This window comes from Oncorhynchus nerka, unplaced genomic scaffold (genome assembly GCF_034236695.1).
Source record: "Oncorhynchus nerka isolate Pitt River unplaced genomic scaffold, Oner_Uvic_2.0 unplaced_scaffold_1480, whole genome shotgun sequence".
In the NCBI taxonomy this organism is placed as follows: Eukaryota; Metazoa; Chordata; class Actinopteri; order Salmoniformes; family Salmonidae; genus Oncorhynchus; species Oncorhynchus nerka.
Window position 1 is genome coordinate 28,096 of NW_027039834.1, and position 23,405 is coordinate 51,500.

General features: G+C 47.9%; 1 protein-coding gene across 1 annotated transcript in view; it reads right to left on the minus strand.

Moving 5' to 3' along the window:
• The window catches only part of LOC135568568 (neutral amino acid transporter A-like), a 40,391-nt gene extending 20,082 nt beyond the window's left edge, over nt 1–20,309 (minus strand). The window contains exons 1-3 of the mRNA XM_065015365.1: nt 20,241–20,309; nt 15,317–15,483; nt 14,728–14,961 (exon numbers count right to left, since the gene is read on the minus strand). Coding sequence (XP_064871437.1) covers nt 14,728–14,961; nt 15,317–15,483; nt 20,241–20,288 — 449 coding nt within the window. The 5' untranslated portion in view covers nt 20,289–20,309. The remainder of the gene's footprint in view (nt 1–14,727; nt 14,962–15,316; nt 15,484–20,240) is intronic.
• Between the last annotated feature and the right edge of the window lie 3,096 nt (nt 20,310–23,405).

Here is a 23,405-nt window from a genome sequence, read left to right on the forward strand (position 1 = left end):
CCTGCTAGCAATGCACTGCTAATGGACTGTGTTCATAGGGGTGGAGGGATTTACTGGGTAATCAGGTCACACTGGGTTAACAGAAGTGGAGGGATTTACTGGGTAATCAGGTCACACTGGGTTAACAGAAGTGGAGGGATTTACTGGGTAATCAGGTCACACTGGGTTAACAGAAGTGGAGGGATTTACTGGGTAATCAGGTCACACTGGGTTAACAGAAGTGGAGGGATTTACTGAGTAATCAGGTCACACTGGGTTAACAGAAGTAGAGGGATTTACTGGGTAATCAGGTCACACTGGGTTAACAGAAGTGGAGGGATTTACTGGGTAATCAGGTCACACTAGGTTCACAGAAGTGGAGGGATTTACTGAGTAATCAGGTCACACTGGGTTCACAGAAGTGGAGGGATTTACTGGGTAATCAGGTCACACTGGGTTAACAGAAGTGGAGGGATTTACTGGGTAATCAGGTCACACTGGGTTCACAGAAGTGGAGGGATTTACTGGGTAATCAGGTCACACTGGGTTCACAGAAGTGGAGGGATTTACTGGGTAATCAGGTCACACTGGGTTCACAGAAGTGGAGGGATTTACTGGGTAATCAGGTCACACTGGGTTAACAGAAGTGGAGGGATTTACTGGGTAATCAGGTCACACTGGGTTAACAGAAGTGAAGGGATTTACTGGGTAATCAGGTCACACTAGGTTAACAGAAGTGGAGGGATTTACTGGGTAATCAGGTCACACTAGGTTAACAGAAGTGGAGGGATTTACTGGGTAATCAGGTCACACTAGGTTAACAGAAGTGGAGGGATTTACTGGGTAATCAGGTCACACTGGGTTAACAGAAGTGGAGGGATTTACTGGGTAATCAGGTCACACTGGGTTCACAGAAGTGGAGGGATTTACTGGGTAATCAGGTCACACTGGGTTCACAGAGGTGGAGGGATTTACTGGGTAATCAGGTCACACTGGGTTAACAGAAGTGGAGGGATTTACTGGGTAATCAGGTCACACTGGGTTAACAGAAGTGGAGGGATTTACTGGGTAATCAGGTCACACTGGGTTAACAGAAGTGGAGGGATTTACTGGGTAATCAGGTCACACTGGGTTAACAGAAGTGGAGGGATTTACTGGGTAATCAGGTCACACTGGGTTAACAGAAGTGGAGGGATTTACTGAGTAATCAGGTCACACTGGGTTAACAGAAGTGGAGGGATTTACTGGGTAATCAGGTCACACTGGGTTAACAGAAGTGGAGGGATTTACTGGGTAATCAGGTCACACTAGGTTCACAGAAGTGGAGGGATTTACTGAGTAATCAGGTCACACTGGGTTCACAGAAGTGGAGGGATTTACTGGGTAATCAGGTCACACTGGGTTAACAGAAGTGGAGGGATTTACTGGGTAATCAGGTCACACTGGGTTCACAGAAGTGGAGGGATTTACTGGGTAATCAGGTCACACTGGGTTCACAGAAGTGGAGGGATTTACTGGGTAATCAGGTCACACTGGGTTCACAGAAGTGGAGGGATTTACTGGGTAATCAGGTCACACTGGGTTAACAGAAGTGGAGGGATTTACTGGGTAATCAGGTCACACTGGGTTAACAGAAGTGAAGGGATTTACTGGGTAATCAGGTCACACTAGGTTAACAGAAGTGGAGGGATTTACTGGGTAATCAGGTCACACTGGGTTCACAGAAGTGGAGGGATTTACTGGGTAATCAGGTCACACTGGGTTAACAGAAGTGGAGGGATTTACTGGGTAATCAGGTCACACTGGGTTAACAGAAGTGAAGGGATTTACTGGGTAATCAGGTCACACTAGGTTAACAGAAGTGGAGGGATTTACTGGGTAATCAGGTCACACTAGGTTAACAGAAGTGGAGGGATTTACTGGGTAATCAGGTCACACTAGGTTAACAGAAGTGGAGGGATTTACTGGGTAATCAGGTCACACTGGGTTAACAGAAGTGGAGGGATTTACTGGGTAATCAGGTCACACTAGGTTCACAGAAGTGGAGGGATTTACTGAGTAATCAGGTCACACTGGGTTCACAGAAGTGGAGGGATTTACTGGGTAATCAGGTCACACTGGGTTAACAGAAGTGGAGGGATTTACTGGGTAATCAGGTCACACTGGGTTCACAGAAGTGGAGGGATTTACTGGGTAATCAGGTCACACTGGGTTCACAGAAGTGAAGGGATTTACTGGGTAATCAGGTCACACTGGGTTCACAGAAGTGGAGGGATTTACTGGGTAATCAGGTCACACTGGGTTAACAGAAGTGGAGGGATTTACTGGGTAATCAGGTCACACTGGGTTAACAGAAGTGAAGGGATTTACTGGGTAATCAGGTCACACTAGGTTAACAGAAGTGGAGGGATTTACTGGGTAATCAGGTCACACTAGGTTAACAGAAGTGGAGGGATTTACTGGGTAATCAGGTCACACTAGGTTAACAGAAGTGGAGGGATTTACTGGGTAATCAGGTCACACTGGGTTAACAGAAGTGGAGGGATTTACTGGGTAATCAGGTCACACTGGGTTCACAGAAGTGGAGGGATTTACTGGGTAATCAGGTCACACTGGGTTCACAGAGGTGGAGGGATTTACTGGGTAATCAGGTCACACTGGGTTAACAGAAGTGGAGGGATTTACTGGGTAATCAGGTCACACTGGGTTAACAGAAGTGGAGGGATTTACTGGGTAATCAGGTCACACTGGGTTAACAGAAGTGGGAGGGATTTACTGGGTAATCAGGTCACACTGGGTTAACAGAAGTGGAGGGATTTACTGGGTAATCAGGTCACACTGGGTTAACAGAAGTGGAGGGATTTACTGGGTAATCAGGTCACACTGGGTTAACAGAAGTGGAGGGATTTACTGAGTAATCAGGTCACACTGGGTTAACAGAAGTGGAGGGATTTACTGGGTAATCAGGTCACACTGGGTTAACAGAAGTGGAGGGATTTACTGGGTAATCAGGTCACACTAGGTTCACAGAAGTGGAGGGATTTACTGAGTAATCAGGTCACACTGGGTTCACAGAAGTGGAGGGATTTACTGGGTAATCAGGTCACACTGGGTTCACAGAAGTGGAGGGATTTACTGGGTAATCAGGTCACACTGGGTTAACAGAAGTGGAGGGATTTACTGGGTAATCAGGTCACACTGGGTTAACAGAAGTGGAGGGATTTACTGGGTAATCAGGTCACACTGGGTTAACAGAAGTGGAGGGATTTACTGGGTAATCAGGTCACACTGGGTTCACAGAGGTGGAGGGATTTACTGGGTAACCAGGTCACACTGGGTTCACAAAGGTGGAGGGATTTACTGGGTAATCAGGTCACACTGGGTTCACAGAGGTGGAGGGATTTACTGGGTAATCAGGTCACACTGGGTTCACAGAAGTGGAGGGATTTACTGGGTAATCAGGTCACACTAGGTTAACAGAAGTGGAGGGATTTACTGGGTAATCAGGTCACACTGGGTTAACAGAAGTGGAGGGATTTACTGGGTAATCAGGTCACACTGGGTTCACAGAAGTGGAGGGATTTACTGGGTAATCAGGTCACACTGGGTTAACAGAAGTGGAGGGATTTACTGGGTAATCAGGTCACACTGGGTTCACAGAAGTGGAGGGATTTACTGGGTAATCAGGTCACACTGGGTTAACAGAAGTGGAGGGATTTACTGGGTAATCAGGTCACACTGGGTTAACAGAAGTGGAGGGATTTACTGAGTAATCAGGTCACACTGGGTTAACAGAAGTGGAGGGATTTACTGAGTAATCAGGTCACACTGGGTTAACAGAAGTGGAGGGATTTACTGGGTAATCAGGTCACACTGGGTTCACAGAAGTGGAGGGATTTACTGGGTAATCAGGTCACACTGGGTTAACAGAAGTGGAGGGATTTACTGGGTAATCAGGTCACACTGGGTTCACAGAAGTGGAGGGATTTACTGGGTAATCAGGTCACACTGGGTTAACAGAAGTGGAGGGATTTACTGGGTAACCAGGTCACACTGGGTTAACAGAAGTGGAGGGATTTACTGGGTAATCAGGTCACACTGGGTTAACAGAAGTGGAGGGATTTACTGGGTAACCAGGTCACACTGGGTTCACAGAAGTGGAGGGATTTACTGGGTAATCAGGTCACACTGGGTTAACAGAAGTGGAGGGATTTACTGGGTAATCAGGTCACACTGGTTTGTTCATGTTTATTACTGTCTGTATGCTGATTGGCTGCTTTGTGTGTTTGAGCCGATCTGAATCCTATGCAAAAAGCTCTTAAACGATGTGGAATGATAATTATTTTCCTGACACTGGTCTAAGACCCAAACAAGATCACTTTGAAGACAGCCAAAGGGAGCATGATAAGATAATTGTTGAGCAGTTGAAAAAGCATTTGATTGAAATGGATAACACGATTGAAGAGAAACGCACAGCCCTGCAAGGAGCTGTTAATGATGATGGCATATTTAATGAACTGATGAAAACTAACCGAGCGCTCCAGGACAAGTTGTCTACAGAAATAAAGGAACTTAAAATCAAGATTTTCAACCACGACAAAAAAGACAAGGCCGAGGATAAAGTCTACTTCTGGAGAAACCCTGACGAGGTCCTGCTCCTCCTCTCCATGACAGACGCAGGAGGGATGCCGCTTCCTTCTATCCAGCCCGTCTGACCAACACTACAACCAGCGCCTCATCTGCTTCCAGTGGCAGATGTTTATCCAACGAGAGCCTGGGCCAACGGAAGGGCGGAGGTGGCCGTGGACACGCGCACCGACGAGATGCCGCTCCCGACGGGGTAAGAAGAAACGACTACCAGAGGCAGAGGGGAGCGTTCACACGGTCCCAGAACCCACGAGGCTGAGTGTCTTCAATTTATCAAGCAAGATATTGAGCCCTGCCCATGTCTCCTTGCTTTGTAAAGGACACCAGCAGTATGACCTCAGAACAGCTCCCCTCCTTTGTAAAGGTCACCAGCAGTATGATCTCAGAACAGCTCCCCTCCTTTGTAAAGGACACCAGCAGTATGATCTCAGAACAGCTCCCCTCCTTTGTAAAGGACACCAGCAGTATGATCGCAGAACAGCTCCTCTCCTAAAGGACACCAGCAGTATGACCTCAGAACAGCTCCCCTCCTTTGTAAAGGACACCAGCAGTATGATCTCAGAACAGCTCCCCTCCTAAAGGACACCAGCAGTATGATCTCAGAACAGCTCCCCTCCTTTGTAAAGGACACCAGCAGTATGATCTCAGAACAGTTCCCCTCCTTTGTAAAGGACACCAGCAGTATGATCTCAGAACAGCTCCCCTCCTTTGTAAAGGACACCAGCAGTATGATCTCAGAACAGCTCCCCTCCTAAAGGACACCAGGAGTATGATCTCAGAACAGCTCCCCTCCTTTGTAAAGGACACCAGCAGTATGATCTCAGAACAGCTCCCCTCCTTTGTAAAGGACACCAGCAGTATGATCTCAGAACAACTCCTCTCCTAAAGGACACCAGCAGTATGATCGCAGAACAGCTCCCCTCCTTTGTAAAGGACACCAGCAGTATGATCGCAGAACAGCTCCCCTCCTTTGTAAAGGACACCAGCAGTATGACCTCAGAACAACTCCTCTCCTAAAGGACACCAGCAGTATGATCTCAGAACAACTCCTCTCCTAAAGGACACCAGCAGTATGATCTCAGAACAACTCCTCTCCTAAAGGACACCAGCAGTATGACCTCAGAACAACTCCTCTCCTAAAGGACACCAGCAGTATGATCTCAGAACAACTCCCCTCCTAAAGGACACCAGCAGTATGATCTCAGAACAGCTCCCCTCCTAAAGGACACCAGCAGTATGGTCTCAGAACAACTCCTCTCCTAAAGGACACCAGCAGTATGATCGCAGAACAGCTCCCCTCCTTTGTAAAGGACACCAGCAATATGATCTCAGAACAGCTCCCCTCCTTTGTAAAGGACACCAGCAGTATGATCTCAGAACAGCTCCCCTCCTTTGTAAAGGACACCAGCAATATGATCTCAGAACAGCTCCCCTCCTTTGTAAAGGACACCAGCAATATGATCTCAGAACAGCTCCCCTCCTTTGTAAAGGACACCAGCAGTATGATCTCAGAACAGCTCCCCTCCTTTGTAAAGGACACCAGCAGTATGATCTCAGAACAGCTCCCCTCCTTTGTAAAGGACACCAGCAGTATGATCTCAGAACAGCTCCCCTCCTTTGTAAAGGACACCAGCAGTATGATCTCAGAACAGCTCCCTCCTTTGTAAAGGACACCAGCAATATGATCTCAGAACAGCCCCTCCTTTGTAAAGGACATCAGCAGTATGATCTCAGAACAGCTCCCTCCTTTGTAAAGGACACCAGCAGTATGATCTCAGAACAGCTCCCCTCCTTTGTAAAGGACACCAGCAGTATGATCTCAGAACAGCTCCCTCCTTTGTAAAGGACACCAGCAATATGATCTCAGAACAGCTCCCTCCTTTGTAAAGGACATCAGCAGTATGATCTCAGAACAGCTCCCCTCCTTGTAAAGGACACCAGCAGTATGATCTCAGAACAGCTCCCCTCCTTTGTAAAGGACATCAGCAGTATGATCTCAGAACAGCTCCCCTCCTTTGTAAAGGACATCAGCAGTATGATCTCAGAACAGCTCCCCTCCTTTGTAAAGGACACCAGCAGTATGATCTCAGAACAGCTCCCCTCCTTTGTAAAGGACACCAGCAATATGATCTCAGAACAGCTCCCCTCCTTTGTAAAGGACACCAGCAGTATGATCTCAGAACAGCTCCCCTCCTTTGTAAAGGACACCAGCAGTATGATCTCAGAACAGCACCCCTCCTTTGTAAAGGACACCAGCAGTATGATCTCAGAACAGCTCCCCTCCTTTGTAAAGGACATCAGCAGTATGATCTCAGAACAGCACCCCTCCTTTGTAAAGGACATCAGCAGTATGATCTCAGAACAGCTCCCCTCCTTTGTAAAGGACACCAGCAGTATGATCTCAGAACAGCTCCCCTCCTTTGTAAAGGACATCAGCAGTATGATCTCAGAACAGCTCCCCTCCTTTGTAAAGGACATCAGCAGTATGATCTCAGAACAGTTCCCCTCCTTTGTAAAGGACATCAGCAGTATGATCTCAGAACAGCTCCCCTCCTTTGTAAAGGACATCAGCAGTATGATCTCAGAACAGCTCCCCTCCTTTGTAAAGGACATCAGCAGTATGATCTCAGAACAGCACCCCTCCTTTGTAAAGGACATCAGCAGTATGATCTCAGAACAGCACCCCTCCTTTGTAAAGGACATCAGCAGTATGATCTCAGAACAGCACCCCTCCTTTGTAAAGGACATCAGCAGTATGATCTCAGAACAGCTCCCCTCCTTTGTAAAGGACACCAGCAGTATGATCTCAGAACAGCACCCCTCCTTTGTAAAGGACACCAGCAGTATGGTCTCTATTATTAAATCTCTTGATCCTCTCCCTGATAATACTTTGTTAGCTACTTTTGATGTTGAGTAGTTATACACATATTCCACACGAGGGCGCTATTGAAGCTATGGAACATTTTCTTCCTCAACGTGACCCTAATGAACTACCTTCCAGTGCCTGCATTATAATATTGGTTGAAATAGTACTCACACACAACTACTTCATGTTTCTAAATTATTTATTTATTCAGACGAAGGGTACTGCTATGGGATTCCCCATGGCTCCTAACTATGCTAATTTGTATGTGGGTTACATGGAGAAACAGTCCATTTTTAATCCACTCAAGAAACGATTATTGCCTAACATCATTATTTGAAAACGGTATATTGCTGATATTTTTGTTCTATAGAGGGGTGATGCAAAACAGCTCCAGGCATTCCATGCTTTTCTTAACTCTTGTTCTGAGCATCTGAGATGTACAATGTAATCTGATACACATCAGATCAGTTTCTTTGATCTTCTGATCCTGTGTGAGGATAATGTTCTATACACTGATCTTTACAGGAACCCACTGATCTTTACAGGAACCCACTGATCTTTACAGGAACCCACTGATCTTTACAGGAACCCACTGATCTTTACAGTTTGTTGAGGGCTGATAGTTGTCACCCACTTCCCTTGAAAAACAGTTTGCCCTACAGCCAATTCTGTCGAATCAAAAGAATTAGCAAAAAACAATCAGATTTCATGTCACGACATCCGCCAAAGTCGGTCCCTCTCCTTGTTGGGGCGGCATTCGGCGGTCGACGTCACCGGCTTTCTAGCCACCGCCGATCCACTTTTCATTTTCCATTTGTTCTGTCTTTGTCTTATCACACCTGGCTTCACTCAATCAATTACTTGTTTATTATTTAACCCTCTGTTCCTCGTGTTGTATTTGTGAGTGATTGTTTATTGTATTTTCGGTCTGTCGTGGTGTGCTCGTGATGTACTTTTACTCAAAATGACAAATGTACAAAGTAATGTTGATTACTCATATTTGCTGTCCTGCGCCTAATTCTCCACACCAGCTACACACCGGACCCTTACAGAGTCACTCACCCGAAGAAGGAGCAGCAGGAGCAGACGCCCTACCAGTTGCAGTGGAGGAGCGAGTTCAGCAGCACGCGACCATGTTGCAACGTCTGGGCACAGCCATGGATCGCTTGCTGTAGACGATGGATCGTTGGGAGAGAGAAGGAGGTTTTCCAGCACCTTCACCACCGCCCCACTACAACAGGTGCCACTGTCCACCCCTCTTCCACCTGGTGCCAGCGGGATTCGACTCTCGCTCCCGAGGGAGTATGATGGGACTGCTGCCGGATGCCAGAGGTTTCTACTACAGCTGGAGCTCCACCTGGCGACCGTCTACCCGGCTCCTTCGGGGCGTGAGAGTGTGTCCGCCGTCGTCTCCCGCCCCTCAGGCAAAGCCCTGGAGTGAGCCAACGCCGTATGGAGTGAGGGAGACGCGGCGTTGGACCATTATGCAGAGCGTTTGTTCCACCTGAGGCAGGGGGCGAGGAGCGAGCAGGATTTTGCCTTGGTCCTCCGGACCCTGGCCGCCAGCGCGGGATGGAACGACAGGGCCCTGATCGATCACTACAGGTGCAGTCTGCGCAAGGACGTCTGCCGGGAGTTGGCCTGCCGAGACACCACCCTCACATTGGACAAGCTGGACAACCTGCTGACTGTCCATCCGGCTGGACAACCTGCTGACTGCCCGCGGACGTCTGGATCGGGACCTGTCAGTTCCATCCCCCAGCACCTCCGCTCCGATGCCCGTGGAGCTGGGAGGTGCTGCACTTAGGGTGACCAGAGGAGGGGCCATTCCCTGTACCATCTGTGGCCGCAGAGGGCACACTGCTGGTCGGTGCTGGGGGGGAGGGTTCCTCAGGGAGTCGAGGCAGCAGGCAGGGCACTATCGTGTCACCCCAGGTGAGTTGGCACCAGGCTCACCCAGAGCCCCCTGTTGCTCACATGTATGTGTTTATTTCATTTCCTGAGTTTCCCCCGCATTCCCAGCATAAGGCCCTAGTAGATTCAGGCGCAGCTGGGAATTTTATTGATTGTTCATTTGCTCCTAGTTTAGGGATTCCCATTGTTCCTGTGGATATGCCCTTCACTGTGCATGCCGAAGATAGTCGACCACTAGGGTCAGGGCTTATAAGGAATGCCACCGCTCCACTTGACATGGTTATGCAGGAGGGTCATAAGGAGAGAATCAGCCTCTTCCTTATTGATTCTCCTGCGTTTCCCGTGGTGCTGGGTCTACCCTGGTTGGCCTGTCATGACCCCACTATTTCGTGGCAACAGAGGGCTCTCACGGGGTGGTCACATGAGTGCTCAGGAGGTGTGTGGGTGGTTTCCATCGGTGCGACTACGTTGGAAAGCCCAGACCAGGTCTTCCACCATGCACATCCTCAGAATATGCCGATTTGGCTCGCCTTCTATAAGAAGAGGGCGACTAAATTACCACCTCATCGACGGGGATTGTGCGATAAATCTCCTGGTAGACGCAGCACTTCCCAGGAGTTGTGGGATCCTGTGTTTTACATTACAGCCATTACCATATATATATGATTAAATATGATCTGATATTGGCTGTGTGAAGTATCTGCATTTGTGCACTTGAGCATAATCATGAGATTAAACAACTGCTTGCTACATCTACTTGCCTGTTTGTGTGTGTGACAAGAACTGAGTAACATGGTGTGACCTGCATGTTGCAAAACTGTAGATAACAGCCCAGCAGATGCTTTGTCCTTGTGTTTGTATGTAACAATATTGAGCATGTGGTGTGACTTGCTGTATCTTACAAAGTTGTGATAGGGAGGGGTGGTCATCACGAGGTTTAATTGAGATGGAGAAATACTGAACAACACAATAGCACAATACCAGAACAGTAGGAATCTATACATCGACGGAGGGAGGACTCCAAGAAGCGCCAAGAGGCGGGGACCCGCCTGAGCGCCTGCAATAGGCTGAGCAAGTTTAAACCACGCCCAGCCTCTACTGTGATATGCCAACAGACTGGTTGGAACTATGTCCATCACAGTATAAGAACACTGTTTACATACATCCTGTCAGTTCCCTGTTCTGCCCTGCGTGGTATTACAGCGAGCCCATATATACGAAAGTTGCATTTGCCATTTATTACTTAGCTAATAAAAATACATAGTATACAACCGGTGACTCATTATTATATTTATCCTGATACCAGATTCAAATTTACACAACTCTAACAGAGTCACGTGTATCGTCTGTCACAGGAAGATACGGTGACTATGTAAACATATGTCTCTGAATCCCTGGAGCTGGGATACATTTAGCCCTCCACTTCACCCGCCTCCTCTAGTTTCTTTTTTTTGTGAAGAAGAAGGATGGAGGTCTGCGCCCGTGTATTGACTATCAGGGTATCAATCAGATCACTGTGAAGTAGAGCTACCCGCTGTCTCTCATCACCAGTGCGATAGAGTCAATGCGCGCGCTTCTTCACAAAATTGGATCTCAGGAGCGCTTACAACCTGATGCGTATCCGGGAGGGAGACAAGTGGAAGACGGCATGTAGTACCACCTCAGGGCACTATGAGTAGCTCGTCATGCCATACGGGTTGATGAATGCTGAATCAGTCTTCCTGGCCTTTGTTGACGAGATTTGTCCGGGACCTGCACGGGCAGGGTGTAGTGGTGTATATCGACGACATTCTGATATACTCCACTACACGCGCCGAGCATGTGTCCCTGGTGCGCAGGGTGCTGTTGGAGCCTGACCTGTACGTCAAGGCTGAGAAATGTCTGTTCTTCCAACAGTCCGTCTCCTTCTTAGGGTACTGCATTTCCACTTCAGGGGTGGAGAATGGAGAGTGACCACATTTCAGCCGTGTGTAATTGGCCAACTCCCACAACGGTAAAGGAAATGCAGTGGTTTCTGGGTTTGCCAACTACTACCGGAGGTTTATCCGGGTTTTGGTCAGGTAGCAGCTCCCATTACCTCACTGCTGAAGGGGGCCTGTTACGATTACAGTGGTCAGCTGAGGCGGACAGGGCTTTGGTCACCTGAAGGCTCTGTTTACCTCGGCTCCTGTGTTGGCTCATCCGGATCCTCTTGGCGTTCATAGTGGAGGTGGATGCGTCCGAGCCTGGGATAGGAGGTGTGCTCTCTCAGTGCTCGGGCACGCCACCAAAGCTCTGCCCCTGGGCTTTCTTTTTCAAGAAGCTCAGCCCGGCAGAGCGAAACTATGATGGGGGACCTGGAGCTGTTGGCTGTTGTCAAGGCTCTGAAGGCGTGAGACATAGGCTTGAGAGGGCTAAACACCCTTTTCTCATCTGGACTGACCACTGCAATCTGGAGTACATTCGTGCGGCGAGGAGACTGAACCCTCGCCAGGCAAGGTGGGCTATATTCTTTACCCGTTTTGTTTTCAGACCAGGTTCCCAGAACGCTAAGACAGATGCACTGTCCCGGATGTATGACACAGAGGAGCGGTCCATGGATCACACTCCCATACTTCCGGCCTCTTGCCTGGTGGCACCGGTGATGTGGGAGCTGGACGCGGACATCGAGCGGGCGTTACGCACAGAGCCCACTCCCCCCCAGTGTCCAGCTGGGTGCCTGTACGTTCCGTCTGCTGTCCACGACCGTTTGATCTATTGGGCCCATACGTCACCCTCCTCTGGTCATCCTGGCATCGGTCGGACGGTGGTGCCTTAGTGGAAGTACTGGTGGCCCACCTTGGCCAAGGACGTGAGGGTTTATGTTTCCTCCTGCTCGGTGTGCCCCCAGTGCAAGGCTCCCAGGCACCTGCCCAGAGGGAAGTTACAACCCCTACCCGTTCCACAACAGCCGTGGTGGCACATGTCGGTGGACTTCCTGATGCATCTTCCTCCCCTCACAGGGCAACACCACGATCCTGGTGGTTGTGGATCAGTCCTGCCGTCTCCTTCCTCTGCCCGGTCTCCCTACGGCCCTACAGACTGCGAAGGCCCTGTTCACTCACGTCTTCCGGCACTACGGGGTGCCTGAAGACATAGTCTCTGATCGGGGTCCCCAGTTCACGTCCGGGGTCTGGAGAGCGTTCATAGAACGTCTGGGGGTCCCGGTCAGCCTTACCTCAGGTTTTCACCCTGAGAGTAACGGGTAGGTGGAGAGAGTAAATCAGGACGTGGGTAGGTTTCTGCGGTCATATTGCCAGGACCGGCCAGGGGAGTGGGCCACGTTCATCCCCTGGGCAGATGGCCCAAAACTCACTCCGCCACTCCTCCACTAACCACTCTCCTTTCCAGTGCGTACTGGGTTATCAGCCGGTTCTGGCACCGTGGCATCAGAGCCAGATCAATGCTCCGCGGTGTACGAATGGTTCAAGTGCTTGGAGGAGACCTGGGACACCGCCCATGTGCACCTGAGGCGGCAAAAAGCGAGAGCCGACCGCCACCGCAGCGAGGCCCCGGTGTTCGACCCGAAACCTGCCCCTCCACCAGCCCTGCCGGAAGCTGGGTCCGCGGTTTGTGGGGCCATTTAAAGTCCTGAGGAGACTGAACGAGGTGTGTTACAGGTTACAGCTTCCCCCTGATTATCGCATTAACCCCTCGTTCCATGTGTCTCTCCTCAGGCCGGTGGTGGCTGGTCCGCTCCAGGAAGCTGAGGTGCGGGAGGTTCCTCCGCCCCCTCTGGACATCGAGGGGGCCCGGTGTATGCTGTTCATTCCATCCTGGACTCGAGGCGTCGGGAGAGGGGCCTTCAGTACCTCGTGGAGTGGGATGGATACGGTCCGTAGGAGAGATGTTGGGTGCCGGTGGAGGACGTCTTGGACCCTTCGTTGCTGCGGAATTTCCACTGTCTCCATCCGGATCGCCCTGCGCCTCGTCCCCCGGGTCGTCCCCGAGGTCGGTGTCGGCGCGCTGCTGGAGACGGGGGTGACCTCGACAATTTATTGTTAAAATGAGAGGCTGCCTGGATCTTTAATTTAAAGAGTCTTGCTTCCTTCGGTCTCAACGTAGACTTTGATATGAAGCCATTCTTGTGATTATTGTGATTTTGCTGTTGTAAATGTTTGTAAGCTTATGTAGCCAAATTGTATCTATGATCGTACGCAATCAATCATGTTTTTGATATGTTATTTTTATATCTGAGAATTAACCAATGATATCAGGTGGAGGGATAGTACCTGGACTGGTGGAGGGAGAGTACCTGGACTGGTGGAGGGATAGTACCTGGACTGGTGGAGGGATAGTACCTGGACTGGTGGAGGGATAGTACCTGGACTGGTGGAGGGATAGTACCTGGACTGGTGGAGGGATAGTACCTGGACTGGTGGAGGGATAGTACTTGGACTGGTGGAGGGATAGTACCTGGACTGGTGGAGGGATAGTACCTGGACTGGTGGAGGGATAGTACTTGGACTGGTGGAGGGATAGTACCTGGACTAGTGGAGGGATAGTACCTGGACTGGTGGAGGGATAGTACCTGGACTGGTGGAGGGATAGTACCTGGACTGGTGGAGGGATAGTACTTGGACAGGCAGGGGGATAGTACCTGGACTGGTGGAGGGATAGTACCTGGACTGGTGGAGGGATAGTACTTGGACTGGTGGAGGGATAGTACTTGGACTGGTGGAGGGATAGTACCTGGACTGGTGGAGGGATAGTACTTGGACTGGTGGAGGGATAGTACCTGGACTGGTGGAGGTATAGTACCTGGACTGGTGGAGGGATAGTACCTGGACTGGTGGAGGGATAGTACCTGGACTGGTGGAGGGATAGTACTTGGACTGGTGGAGGGATAGTACTTGGACTGGTGGAGGGATAGTACCTGGACTAGTGGACGGATAGTACTTGGACTGGTGGAGGATAGTACTTGGACTGGTGGAGGGATAGTACTTGGACTGGTGGGAGGGATAGTACCTGGACTGGTGGAGGGATAGTACTTGGACTGGTGGAGGGATAGTACCTGGACTGGTGGAGGTATAGTACCTGGACTGGTGGAGGGATAGTACCTGGACTGGTGGAGGGATAGTACCTGGACTGGTGGAGGGATAGTACTTGGACTGGTGGAGGGATAGTACTTGGACTGGTGGAGGGATAGTACCTGGACTAGTGGAGGGATAGTACTTGGACTGGTGGAGGGATAGTACTTGGACTGGTGGAGGGATAGTACCTGGACTAGTGGAGGGATAGTACTTGGACTGGTGGAGGGATAGTACTTGGACTGGTGGAGGGATACAGTAACAGAGGCCTACCTGGAGCAGGTGGCGAAGGCGGTGGTGAAGGGCGTGATGAGGCCGGACAGGAAGCTGAAGGGGTTCTTGCGTGTGAACCCAAAGTAGATGAGAGGCAGGATAACCCCCCCGTGGATGATATGACCCAGGACAGAGGCAAATATGTATTTCCCCAGACTGGTCACCAACAGAACCACATCCTCCATCTCCACTATCTTACTTCCCACCAGGAACATGATGCCGAACGGGACGTACCTGAGGTAGGAGAAATATAGAATGTATACCATTTGGTGAGGTGATGACTAACAGAATATCTATTTTTGCTGCAGATTTATTTGAAAGGAAAAGCTAAAACATTTATCAGAAATGTAATTAAATGTTTAATTTGATTCTACATAAGTAGGCAGCTTCAGAGTCAAAAAGTAGCTTCTCATTTCAGTGTCAAATGCATAGCGTCAGCAGCCTACAACACCTCCTGCAGTTCTTAAGGAATAAACAGTACAGACTTTATCTAGTGAGCCATCAGAAGCTCCTCTTGTTTTCCCTTGGGAATAGTCTTGGGAACCAGGAGAGGCTAATCACATGATCTGGGTTGTTTAAGGTCACTCACCACATGATCCAGGACACCAGCACCATGGTGGCTTCATTGAAAGCGTTGAAGAAGCGTATGAGCTCCTCCCCCTCCTCTCCCAGCTTCCTCAGTGCCACACCGAACACCATGGCAAAGAGAACCAGGCCCAAGATGTTCATACCATCTGGTTCTGTGCCCACAGGAACCTACATAGAACACATAACACAGTTTTGTTTATGTATGGTTGTTAGTTTAAAAATATATATTTAAAAAACACAGATCATAACATTTGAACACAGAAAATTACAACACATAAAATAGAACATTAGAACATAGAACATCAGAACATGATAACATCAGAACATCTGAACACAGAATATCAGAACACATAAAATAGAACATTAGAACATAGAACATCAGAACATGATAACATCAGAACATCATAACATCTGAACACAGAATATCAGAACACATAAAATAGAACATCATAACATTAGAACATAAAACATCAGAACACAGAACATCATAACATAGGACATCAGAACATAGAACCACAGAACATCAGAACACAGAACATAGGACATCAGAACATAGGACATCAGAACATAAAACATAGGACATCAGAACATAAAACATAGGACATCAGAATATAGGACATCAGAACACAGGACATCAGAACATAGGACATCAGAACATAAAACATAGGACATCAGAATATAGGACATCAGAACATAAAACATAGGACATCAGAACATAGGACATCAGAACATAAAACATAGGACATCAGAATATAGGACATCAGAACATAAAACATAGGACATCAGAATATAGGACATCAGAACATAGGAAATCAGAACACAGGACATCAGAACATAAAACATAGGACATCAGAACATAAAACATAGGACATCAGAACATAAAACATAGGACATCAGAATATAGGACATCAGAACATAGGACATCAGAACATAGGACATCAGAACATAAAACATAGGACATCAGAATATAGGACATCAGAACATAAAACATAGGACATCAGAACATAGGACATCAGAACATAAAACATAGGACATCAGAATATAGGACATCAGAACATAAAACATAGGACATCAGAACATAGGACATCAGAACATAAAACATAGGACATCAGAACATAGGACATCAGAACATAAAACATAGGACATCAGAACACAGGACATCAGAACATAAAACATAGGACATCAGAACATAGGACATCAGAACATAAAACATAGGACATCAGAACATAGGACATCAGAACATAGGACATCAGAACACAGGACATCAGAATATAGGACATCAGAACATAAAACATAGGACATCAGAACATAGGACATCAGAACATAAAACATAGGACATCAGAACATAGGACATCAGAACATAAAACATAGGACATCAGAATATAGGACATCAGAACATAAAACATAGGACATCAGAACATAGGACATCAGAACATAAAACATAGGACATCAGAACACAGGACATCAGAACATAAAACATAGGACATCAGAACATAGGACATCAGAACATAAAACATAGGACATCAGAACATAGGACATCAGAACATAGGACATCAGAACATAGGAAATCAGAACATAAAACATAGGACATCAGAACATAAAACATAGGACATCAGAACATAAAACATAGGACATCAGAACATAGGACATCAGAACATAGGAAATCAGAACATAAAACATAGGACATCAGAACATAAAACATAGGACATCAGAACATAAAACATAGGACATCAGAACATAGGACATCAGAACATAGGACATCAGAACACAGGACATCAGAACACAGAACATCAGAACATAGGACACAGAACATTAGAACATCTGAACATAGCCTTTCAGTTTATTTGATTCAGTAGGCTACCATTTATATAGTCTCCTCAAATGATATTCAGAACAGAGAAAAGAGTTATGCTCCTATTGACCCCTTTAGGGGGACCCACCATTATTGGCACTGGTCAGTGGAGGGTCTACCGTGTCTGTTCATCAGTACCCCTCATAGACTGGTAATTCTCTGCCAATGAATGAGCCAAGCATTTCTATGGGAGCGCCCCAAATGGTACCATAATCCCTATAAAGCGCCATAGGGCCCTGGTTAAAAGTAGTGCACTATATAGGTAATAGAGTGGCATTTGGGACGCATTCCCTTGTCAGTCTGACAGCTGGGTACAAGGGGGCGATTCAGAAAACTACCCAGCTGAGTGATGACATGGCTGGGCTTCCTTCCAGCCTCGCTTGGAGGTCAGGTCAACAAGTCAGAAACATTGTCACGTTCCAAGCCGACTACAGTGCAGTCGAGCTGCGCACATTAACCATTGCATGGTGGTCATCTGTGGATTTTATTCCATGTTCATGGTGAACCGACATGTCACGTTTGTTGGCGTTTCGTTTCTTTGGAACATCATCCCCTGTGAAGCGCTGTGCCTACATGTTTTCACCTCATGAAGCTCTTTGGGATCAAAACGTTGTCAACAGAGGTGATAGTTGGCAGCATCTGCAGGAACAGGGTGTGCAGGCCTTTCTGTTCTTTTTACATCTGTAGGCTTTCAAAATGGTAGACTACTGAATCTTCCTCAGACAGGTGGGTGGGAGCTCATATCATCTGGACCATGACATAAGTATCTTGGTGATACAGAATTTGTTCTCTTTTTTCAAAAGTCTTCTGAAATTCACACAGAAAAGAAAACAGAGAAAAAAAATGGTGTCACGTTTTCCTGTAGCGATGGTTGACCTTCTCACCCCAGCTCTGTACACATGCACACATACACACAAACACTCTGCAATGCCAACCAGCCACTACATCTGAGTGTATCTGGACAACGGTCGCTGCAGGAATCCATCCTCGGACCGTGCCAGACCAGTGTTCCCTGTTTGGACTCTCTCTCTCTTAAAGGCAGAGTCGTTGGTCAAACGTACATGCTAGCGGGCCAACAGTCCGGGCCTGCCTGGCTACATATATATGACTATGACACATGGCATAACTGAACAAACACAGGACAGTGACTGACATTGACGTCACAACAGAGTAGCTTGGTCTGATCAGGCTTAAGGATGTGGATGAATACTGATCACATTTTCAAGAAAAAAGTGTTAAACTTGTATTGAGTCCTTTCTGTTTGTTACCAGGCTCCAGGGACATTGCTATGTGTGTTGCTATGGAAGCGGCTGGTCACTTGCGTAGCGTATCGTGACAAGTGTATTCAACATTTGACAGTGAATCATAGAACGGTGTGAGTGTGTCCAGTACGTTGTTCAGTACGTTGTTCAGTACGTTGTCCAATACATTGTCCAGTACGATGTCCAGTACGTTGTCCAGTACGTTGTCCAGTACGTTGTACAGTACATTGTCCAGTACGTTGTCCAGTACGTTGTACAGTACATTGTCCAGTACGATGTCCAGCACGCTGTCCAGTACGATGTCCAGTACGTTGTCCAGTACGTTGTCCAGCACGCAATGTACAGCACGTTGTCCAGCACGCTGTACAGCACGTTGTACAGTACGTTGTCCAGTACGTTGTCCAGTACGCCGACCCAGTACGCCGTCAGTACGTCGACCCAGTACGTCGCCCAGTACGTCATCCAGTACGATGTCCAGTACGTCGTCCAGTACGTCGTCCAGTACGTCGTCCAGCACGTCGTCCAGTACGCGTGCACAGTACGCTGTCCAGTACGTTGTCCAGTACGTTGTCCTCCCACTGGTCTCTCATAGCTGTTTGGGACTTACCCCCAATACCAGACCCAGGGCTGTTTGGGATGTACCCCCAATACCAGACCCAGGGCTGTTTGGGATGTACCCCCAATACCAGACCCAGGGCTGTATGGGACTTACCCCCTAATATATGACCCAGGGCTGTTTGGGACTTACCCCAAATACCAAACCCAGGGCTGTTTGGGACTTACCCCCAATACCAGACCCAGGGCTGTTTGGGATGTACCCTCAATACCAGACCCAGGGCTGTTTGGGACTTACCCCCAATACCAAACCCAGGGCTGTTTGGGACTTACCCCCAAATACCAAACCCAGGGCTGTTTGGGACTAACCCCCAATACCAGACCCAGGGCTGTTTGGGATGTACCCCCAATACCAGACCCAGGGCTGTTTGGGATGTACCCTCAGTAACACATGCAGAATATGGTGACTAGGATCTTCACTCCATTTCCACTTTCTTCCTGTCTGTTTCGTTATTTGTCCTGTCTGTGAACCAGATCCCTCCTGTCTGTGGACCAGATCCCTCCTGTCTGTGGACCAGATCCCTCCTGTCTGTGGACCAGATCCCTCCTGTCTGTGGACCAGATCCCTCCTGTCTGTGGACCAGCCCCCTCCTGTCTGTGGACTAGATCCCTCCTGTCCGTGGACCAGATCCCTCCTGTCCGTGGACCAGATCCCTCCTGTCCGTGGACCAGATCCCTCCTGTCTGTGGACCAGATCCCTCCTGTCTGTGGACCAGCCCTCCTGTCTGTGGACCAGCCCTCCTGTCTGTGGACCAGCCCCCTCCTGTCTGTGGACCAGCCCCCTCCTGTCTGTGGACCAGATCCCTCCTGTCTGTGGACCAGATCCCTCCTGTCTGTGGACCAGATCCCTCCTGTCTGTGGACCAGATCCCTCCTGTCTGTGAACCAGATCCCTCCTGTCTGTGGACCAGATCCCTCCTGTCTGTGGACCAGCCCCCTCCTGTCTGTGGACCAGCCCCCTCCTGTCTGTGGACCAGCCCCCTCAATCTCCAACACAGACACCTGTTATTTTATAGTGTATGTTTCCAATGTGTCTTTGTTCTTACTGTACTGTGGTTGTAATTCCACTTCCTTAAGTTGTCATTCGTTTGGTATTTTGGTCTTTCTTGGACGAATAGCCTATGACAGGCTAAATGAGACCCTAACAAACAATCAAACAAACAAACCAACAAACATGAGGGATGTCATAATAAGCACCTTCTGGTAGAGGATGGTTCCATTGGTGTCGTTTCCCACGGCGACCATCTTGTAATCAGTGGCATACTGTGACACCTTTCTGTTTGTTACCAGGCTCCAGGGATATTGCTATGTGTGTTGCTATGGAAGCGGCTGGTCACTTGCGTAGCGTATCGTGACAAGTGTCTTCAACATTGGACAGTGAATCATAGAACGGTGTGAGTGTGTCCAGTACGTTGTCCTCCCACTGGTCTCTCATAGCTGTTTGGGACTTACCCCCAATACCAGACCCAGGGCTGTTTGGGATGTACCCCCAATACCAGACCCAGGGCTGTTTGGGACTTACCCCCAATACCAAACCCAGGGCTGTTTGGGACTTACCCCCAATACCAGACCCAGGGCTGTTTGGGATGTACCCTCAATACCAGACCCAGGGCTGTTTGAGATGTACCCCCAATACCAGACCCAGGGCTGTTTGGGACTTACCCCCAATACCAAACCCAGGGCTGTTTGGGACTAACCCCCAATACCAAACCCAGGGCTGTTTGGGATGTACCCTCAATACCAGACCCAGGGCTGTTTGGGATGTACCCTCAATACCAGACCCAGGGCTGTTTGAGATGTACCCCCAATACCAAACCCAGGGCTGTTTGGGACTAACCCCCAATACCAGACCCAGGGCTGTTTGGGATGTACCCTCAATACCAGACCCAGGGCTGTTTGGGATGTACCCTCAATAGCAGACCCAGGGCTGTTTGGGATGTACCCTCAGTAACACATGCAGAATATGGTGACTAGGATCTTCACTCCATTTCCACTTTCTTCCTGTCTGTTTCGTTATTTGTCCTGTCTGTGAACCAGATCCCTCCTGTCTGTGGACCAGATCCCTCCTGTCTGTGGACCAAATCCCTCCTGTCTGTGGACCAGATCCCTCCTGTCTGTGGACCAGATCCCTGCTGTCTGTGGACCAGATCCCTCCTGTCTGTGGACCAGATCCCTCCTGTCTGTGGACCAGATCCCTCCTGTCTGTGGACCAGCCCCTCCTGTCTGTGGACCAGCCCTCCTGTCTGTGGACCAGCCCTCAATCTCCAACACAGACACCTGTTATTTTATAGTGTATGTTTCCAATGTGTCTTTGTTCTTACTGTACTGTGGTTGTAATTCCACTTCCTTAAGTTGTCATTCGTTTGGTATTTTGGTCTTTCTTGGACGAATAGCCTATGACAGGCTAAATGAGACCCTAACAAACAATCAAACAAACAAACCAACAAACATGAGGGATGTCATAATAAGCACCTTCTGGTAGAGGATGGTTCCATTGGTGTCGCTTTCCCACGGCGACCATCTTGTAATCAGTGGCATACTGTGACACGGAGGAAGAGACAGAGAAAACATCAACAGAATATATTTTTTTAAATTATAACTTTATTTAAACAACAATTATTTGTAAGTACATGTATGTTAACAAAGCCATTCATAAACAAGTAACTAGTTAAATTAAAGTACTTAGGATCAAGTATTTATTGTCAGATGTATTAAGTGTTTACACCTGTGCAAGGTTTGCTCCAATATTCTTCAGATCAGGTGGGAATGAAAGCTAAAACCATGAGTCATTTTTACATTTTAGCTCTATGATTGTGATCCTTCTGAACTCTACGTGTTATACCCTTCAATAAATAACAGGGTAGCACCAGTACATGCAAACACTAAGCAGACGAGACCCTGTTTCAGATGTGTCTTTAGTTCCTGTGCTGATGAATGCCTGTTTCAGAGATGTGTCTTTAGTTCCTGTGCTGATGAATGTCTGTTTCAGAGATGTGTCTTTAGTTCCTGTGCTGATGAATGCCTGTTTCAGAGATGTGTCTTTAGTTCCTGTGCTGATGAATGCCTGTTTCAGAGATGTGTCTTTAGTTCCTGTGCTGATGAATGCCTGTTTCAGATATGTGTCTTTAGTTCCTGTGCTGATGAATGTCTGTTTCAGATATGTGTCTTTAGTTCCTGTGCTGATGAATGCCTGTTTCAGAGATGTGTCTTTAGTTCCTGTGCTGATGAATGCCTGTTTCAGAGATGTGTCTTTAGTTCCTGTGCTGATGAATGCCTGTTTCAGATATGTGTCTTTAGTTCCTGTGCTGATGAATGCCTGTTTCAGATATGTGTCTTTAGTTCCTGTGCTGATGAATGCCTGTTTCAGAGATGTGTCTTTAGTTCCTGTGCTGATGAATGCCTGTTTCAGAGATGTGTCTTTAGTTCCTGTGCTGATGAATGCCTGTTTCAGAGATGTGTCTTTAGTTCCTGTGCTGATGAATGTCTGTTTCAGATATGTGTCTTTAGTTCCTGTGCTGATGAATGCCTGTTTCAGAGATGTGTCTTTAGTTCCTGTGCTGATGAATGCCTGTTTCAAAGATGTGTCTTTAGTTCCTGTGCTGATGAATGCCTGTTTCAGAGATGTGTCTTTAGTTCCTGTGCTGATGAATGCCTGTTTCAGAGATGTGTCTTTAGTTCCTGTGCTGATGAATGCCTGTTTGAGTTTGAGTTTATTTTTATATTTTTACAGGGACAGTGCACATTAATCAACGTTTCAGTAAAAGTGCCGGTTTTAGCCAGCCGGCTAATTTTCAACCGCAGACCCTGGGCAGGTTATTAAAAACAATTACAATATAGACAATAGCAACATAGAACAAGCAAGACATAGCAACATAGGACAAGCAAGACATAGCATACAGACAGAGCAACATAGGACAAGCAAGACGTAGCATACAGACAGAGCAACATAGAACAAAAAGCAGCAAGACAAAATTCATAAAAGCAACAAAGTGTTTCCACACCTCACAAGCTACAGACAACAGACAACATGGAAAGCGGCAACACACAGCTAGGGACCATGTTCACAAATCTGATTGACCTTAGCCATGTCTTCAAGCATTTTGTGAAAGTGTGATATGTGGTGCAGTTATGTGTGTCTGATGGCAGTGTATTCCAGACATGGGAAGCTCTCACAGAGAATGCAGATTTACTAAAGGTGCTTTTCCTTAGGGGAACTATACAGTCACTCTCATGGCAGACCTTGTGGATCTGCTGCCATATGTCTGGGTTTTCTGTTTAACAAAAATATTGAGTGGAGGGGGAGCCAGGCCATTAAGGATCTTGAATACAAGACATGCGTCGGTGTATTGCACAAGATTTTCC